This window comes from Curcuma longa, unplaced genomic scaffold (genome assembly GCF_044706935.1).
Source record: "Curcuma longa cultivar G26 ecotype Majalengka, Jawa Barat unplaced genomic scaffold, ITB_CL_G26_1.1 contig_17957, whole genome shotgun sequence".
In the NCBI taxonomy this organism is placed as follows: Eukaryota; Viridiplantae; Streptophyta; class Magnoliopsida; order Zingiberales; family Zingiberaceae; genus Curcuma; species Curcuma longa.
Window position 1 is genome coordinate 1,564 of NW_027430704.1, and position 6,304 is coordinate 7,867.

The window sequence follows — 6,304 nt, forward strand, 5'->3', positions numbered from 1 at the left end:
GGTTAAGCATGACAACACAATGATTTTGTTTCTAGTAAAGTTGTATTTCTTAGAAGAATAACTTGTAATTGCAATGAAATATGTAACACAAACACTCTTGAAGGAACCTAGTGTTGGCAGCTTCTCATATCAAGAAATAAACTAATATACAACGACTTCTTTTCCCTGTTAAAGTTATCCATGCTTTAGAAAATTCAACAAGAAATTAGTAAAACAAACCTAGCAAAGGAAAGACTTCTCCAAGACACTATTTACAGCAGTTCATCTATTTTCTGCCCAACAAGTTTTCCATCAAATTCATTTAATTTAATCTTGTTTTCACAATCGACCGATATAAAAAGATTCAATATATCGTCTGATCTCATTTGTAAGTATTCCCAACCGTTGTCTCAAATTCCTAAAAACCTCTTCCTTTAATATACAGTTTCTCATCTCGTCAGTAGAATCTGATTTCTTCTGGTTAGGAAAGCGCACGATTATCTCTTTCTCTGCCTCGGTCGGGTTGAATGTTAAATCGTCATCATTATACAATAACTTTTCCCTGCAGAGTCGAATCACCTTGTTGTATTCCTCCTTGCTTTGCCAAAACTTATCGCAGAAGTTACCGCCGTCTATAGAATTTCCCTGCCCTAAATCCGGTATCTCAAGCCACGTGTCGGAAGCCACATCGTACACGAGCGCCGATTGCAACTTTTGACCTTTGTCGTCAGTCCCGCCGACGAGTAACATCTTCCCTCCAGTCTTGACTTTTTTGTATGAAAATCGCTCTGGGGCTTTAGGGTTTGGAGCGCCTGGGCGCCAGGCCCCAGAGAGTAGGTCGTAGATGTTGACCTCCCCAGTACGGCGGTTTTCCATCGCGTCCCATCCACCTATCACCACCAGCTCTCGCCCGACGACCGCGGCATTGCTGAAGCCGCCCATCCTGAGGTTGGAGAGGTCGGGGGGCAGCGGCCGCATCTTTGGCCGGTCAGGGGCCAGCTGCCGCATGGTGCAGACGTCCGTGTCAGGCTCGTATAGGGCTAGGTGAAACTTACCCATGGTGTGCGGGAGCTTGCCCCGGAGGAGCAACGAGACGACGCGGGGGGCGAGGCCGGCGGCCCCGCGGATGTGGTAGAAGGACGGCGAGTCGAGCTCGTGCTTCCACCTCTTGCAGACGGTCCGAGCGTTGAGGATGCCGTGGAAGGGGAGGCGGAGGAGGCACTCGAGAGCGAGGCAGTCCGGCAGCCCTGGAATTAACTCGGCCTCCATGCTCATGATTCGTTTGGCACGGGAACGCTCCATGGCCGGAACGGTTGGAACGGGATCGGAATGATGATTGCCGCTAGAGAAATCGATCGGAGAGCGACGACGTCGAGGACACTCCCCGGCGTGGCCTGATCGGGCGGCTCACGGGCGCGAGCACGAACAGCGGTGGAGGGATGTGCGCGAGAAAGCACCGGCCGTTTAGGGTTGAGGGAGTTCGATGGTTTTAATAAACAATTTTCTCAATCTAACTCTTATAAATTAGATAGTTTCAATACGATTTTGACAAAGTCTAAACGATTTATTCTATTAACATATAATAAAAATTATTTTAATTGTTTAAAAAAATCTAATAAATTTTATATAATCATATAAATTTATTTTTTATTAATTTTTATTATTATTTTATATATATATATATTATTAGAAATGGTAGATTGTGTATAAAATATTTTTTAATTTTCATTTTCTTTAATTTAAATCTTAAATCCCCTCCACTCCTGCCCGCCTCCTCTCTCTATCTCTCTAAATATATATATATATAGAGAGAGTTTTGTTTTGCTGGGCGACTCTTCCTGGGCGATTCGTGGGCGACGCCGATGTGGAGATGCCGACGTCCGCCCGCGTGGCCAACGATTCCGCGCAAAACAAAAATCCCCAAAATCGCGATTTAACCCTAAACCCATGATCGCCCTCCCTCGTCGCCTCCCCGTCCCGATCGCCGCCCTCGCTCACTCTTCGCCTCCTTCCCCATCAATGGCGGCTTCTTTGATCTCCATCGTGAGTCGATCTCTCCTATTTCCTCTATCCTTTGAATGCTTTCGTGGGTCGAAATCCTGGCTGCGGCCAGGAATTTTTTTGTGCTTATGCCTTTGGCGCTTGTTTCTCCAAGAAGAACCCGCTGCAAACGTGTCGAGCGTTTCTAGCAGCAAGGTGTCTGCTTCATCTTTGCCTTCCACTCCGCGGAGTGAGGACGATATCTTGTCATCTTCGAACCTGAAGAGCTTTGCCTTCAACGACCTGAGAACTGCCACCATGAACTTCTGGCCGGACAGCATGCTGGGAGACAGGTTTCGGTTCGGTCTTCAAGGGTTGGATTGATGAAATCACATTTGCAGCAGCCAAGCTCTCGCCAATCGCGCCCGTCGTCGCTCGTCCGCCGTCGCTGCGTTCAGGCCCGAGGTTAGGTTTCGCCTCCGCCATCGCTTCCACCGCCAGCGAGGTCATCGAAGCACACCGCCTTCGAAGATCTCGATGGTGGTGGCTCACCGGCCGCATTCACGTTGGTGCTTCTCAAGGTATTCTCAGCCTTCTCACGGAGGAACATCAACCTGACAAAACTGGAGGTGATCAACTCATCATCGTTGAGTTCGTGAGGATCTTGGGCTGCTACACCACCGACGCCAAGATCTACGACCTTCATTAACAACCGTGATCTATTTCTCAAGGAAACCTTCCTACTCCAGATAATCATATCATTGTATTTGTTGTTAGGCTTTATATTCCTTATTTTTCTTGCTTTTTGGTTTGAAAATTGCAGATGCTACCTCTATTAATCCCAGGTTGAACCTGAACCAACTCACTGTTAGTGGCAATGCCAAAAATATGAAAACTGCAACTAACAGTATCATCCCCATCTCAATCAAAATAGAAATCAGATGGCTCCTCAATTCCCAAGAGTGGTGTCAGCCCAAAGTTCCAGTGCCTACAATCCTACTTATATCTCTTCTTCTGCCCTAATTCGATCGCCATAAGTTTTCATTCCTGGTCCTTCAATTGAAACTTGATTTTTTTTTTGGGAGAGATTGCTTTTTTCTAACCTTAGGTTTATGATTCTGAAGCTGTGAGCTATAGATATGGAATCAGGGAGATGTGCACGAAAGCTAATACCGGATATTATTGTCTTTTAATCGATACGTTTTCACATTTGGTTATCTGGTGATAGGTTTGAAGTTATAACATAAAAATCCTGTCTTAATTCACTATTGCTTGTCTTTTTTTATTATTATTTTTTTGAATTCAGATCTTGATGACACCCTCTATCCATTGAGTTCCGGAATCGCCACCGAGTGCCCCAAGAATATTTTAGGTATATCATTATGTTGTCTTTTTTCTATCTTATGGTCTCTATTTTGTTTCCATATCAACTTTTCCCTAAGAATTGAGACGTATATTTTGTCATTTTTCAGAATATATGCTTGAAAAATTAGGGGTTGAAGAAAGCAATCTACTATAGTTGTGTATTTTTCTGTATAAGCACTATGGAACAACAATGACTGGTTTAAATGTAATTAAATTGTGTTATATTCATATCTTGCTCATGTTCGATAAAGGTGTGCGCTTGTAGTAAAGAGAAGCTTTCTACTTGTTTCTCAGGCCATTGGCTATAACTTCGATTATGATGATTTCCATGGGTTTGACTCTATCATTTTTTTTATCTTTGCTTCACATGTTTCATTCTATGGTTTTAGTCAATCAAAGAGTTTACTGATTTCCCGTGGTTTAATAGCTCTGTCCATGGAAGATTACCATATGAAACATTAAAGCCAGATCTTCTACCCGTGAATCAAAGAGTTTACTGATTTCCTGTGAAGCAGCATCGATGAATTGGTGCTTGCTCTTTGTCTGCTGCATTTAGGTCTGTTCTTAGAACTTCTACCTGTCGTTAGCATCTTGAAGCTGTTCTAAAGTAGTCACTACTTGATCCATGGTTGGCTTGTCCTTTGCTTCCGTGGATAGGCATTGTAGTGCAAGAGCAGTTGCCTTCTGGGCTCCAACCACCGAGTACTGCCCTTCCAATCTGGGATCCATGATGTTCATAGTACTTCGCTTGCTCTTGCTCATGAGATAAGGTTTTGCCCACTCCACCAAATAGTGTTGTCCAGACGGTTGGTTCTTGTCGATGGCCCATCGGTCGATCGGTCAAACAATTCAAGAAGAACAACTACAAAGCTAAAAACATCACTCCTAGATGTCAAATGACTTGTTGAGAGTCGGGTGAGTCAGTTATCAAGTTCATGTCTCAAGTTATTGTATCATCAAGAACACAATGAGGTCAGAATTTAACTGACACAAATATAACAACAAATGTGTTGATATATAGACGTACTTAATTTGTATTATTGATATGTCTGAAATTTATAGTGATTGAAACAATTGTGGATAGATTGAAGAAATTAAGTTTAACATGCTAGATGATAAGTACAATTGTACTAGAACATGGTCAGAAACACTACACCAATATCAACAAAAGTGAAGCAAATTACCAGTCGCGAGATACTCTGGAGCAGCATATCCATATGTACCCATGATCCTTGTAGAGACATGGCTTTTATCCCCAGTCGAGCCATCTTTCGCCAAATCCAAAATCAGAAAGCTTCGCCAATCCAAAAGAAAAGTAATCAATTTATTCAGCATCACCATAAGAGGATAAACAAGTAAAGAAGAACGACAAAAGAAAACATTAAATTCATCTGCACTCTAATCTGCAGTTGCATCGACCTGTACGCACACTTTCTAAAATCATAGCAAAAAATGCTAGGCTTAAACCAATCAAGATGGGCCATGATAAATCAAATAGGAAAAGACTTGTCCACAAAGCGCTCAGGAGAACAATCCTCATTATCTTATCTTCTGTGACAACATTGAATAAGCTTTATTTAATAACCAAACTTAGCCTTTTGACAAGAAAAGAAAGCATATTTTAAACAAATATATTGCAAAAACCATGCATAGTGATTAGTTTTACCAACTCAATTGGAGATGCTAGCTGCAAGATCATCTTTTTTATGTCGAGAAGTGCATTGAATATAATTCTCCAATGACCAACTTCTCTTTCAGTGACTGCAGCTGGCTTGTGAAGTAGCTAGCACGTGAGGATTTGATTTTGTGAACTAATTGGCAATCTCGCAAGAGAAAAGAAACAGGCATGGGCATAAATAACTACTTTAATTTGTTGAAACATGAATAAATGAAATAATAGATAGGAAGTCTACTAATAGACGACAACTATAAAGTCTAGTTTCTTAATATATAACATATATAATTTACTAGGTTTGCTAAATCTACTCAAAATACAATTAATAATGATATTATACATGCAACTAAATAAAGAATCCAACATTTAATAAAAATTCTTGATAATAAATAATTAAATCACCAAGACAAGTCAGCATGCACCACCATGGCCAAACAGGTAGGAGTTCTAGACTAGGTTGTATTTCTCCAGATCATCTGGATTGAGACCAAAAAAAAAAAAAAGTTTCCGACCTGCATATTGGCAAGAATATGAGCTAGCTTTTCCTTTGGATAACGGAAAAGTATAGGCTTTCAAATCCCAAATATATAGTTGTTCATTTTCTTAATTTCCATATGAACATATCCATATATGATTGCCCCACTAAGAATACACACACACACACAATGGGCTGGCTACAGGAGATCCTGATCGTGCAATAAAAAACAATTAAAATGAAAATACATGCATGACTAAATGATAGAGCTGATATATATATATGCTTAAACGTAACAAGCACCTGCTTGTTTATGTCATTTGACACAACTTCCTCAAAAACTCCAAATGGTAGAGCGACTGATGTGGGAATGAATGCCCACCTATGAAGGAACCTTAATTTCCTTTTAGAAACGAGCTAGATATTCCGTGATTTAGCACCAACCTAGCTAGCTAGCTAGGGGTATAAAATACAATTACAACTTGTTGAATGAATAAAATACAAGGTTTTTTTTAAAGTAGCAAATGATCGATGTCAAACATTTAAGGTGATTTCTAGTTTCACCTTATTGTAAATCTTACTGATAGGATCGGAACAACAGTGAGTTTGATAAAACAAGAACAAAAAATGATAAATAATATGTATTTTAGCACAAATTAACCATTAATTTCATTGGTAAATTCTTCAGCTGATATATATAGTGTACTTGCCGCTGAAGTGCTTCCGATCGAACCAATGTCACAGATGGCAGTGATTGCTAATCTCCAGCTTGAACTGGACCCATGTACATCTTCAGGTTCAGTTTTTAATTTCTATTTCACTAAATGAGC

The 6,304-nt window shown here is 40.7% G+C and overlaps 1 protein-coding gene across 1 annotated transcript; it reads right to left on the reverse strand.

Annotated features, from left to right (window-relative positions):
- Nucleotides 1-422: 422 nt before the first annotated feature.
- LOC141816749 (F-box/kelch-repeat protein At1g15670-like) lies at nt 423-1,281 on the reverse strand (the record flags this gene model as incomplete). Its single annotated transcript, XM_074704488.1, has 1 exon — nt 423-1,281. A coding segment is annotated over exon 1 (859 nt), but the record flags the coding sequence as incomplete, so codon positions are not given.
- Between the last annotated feature and the right edge of the window lie 5,023 nt (nt 1,282-6,304).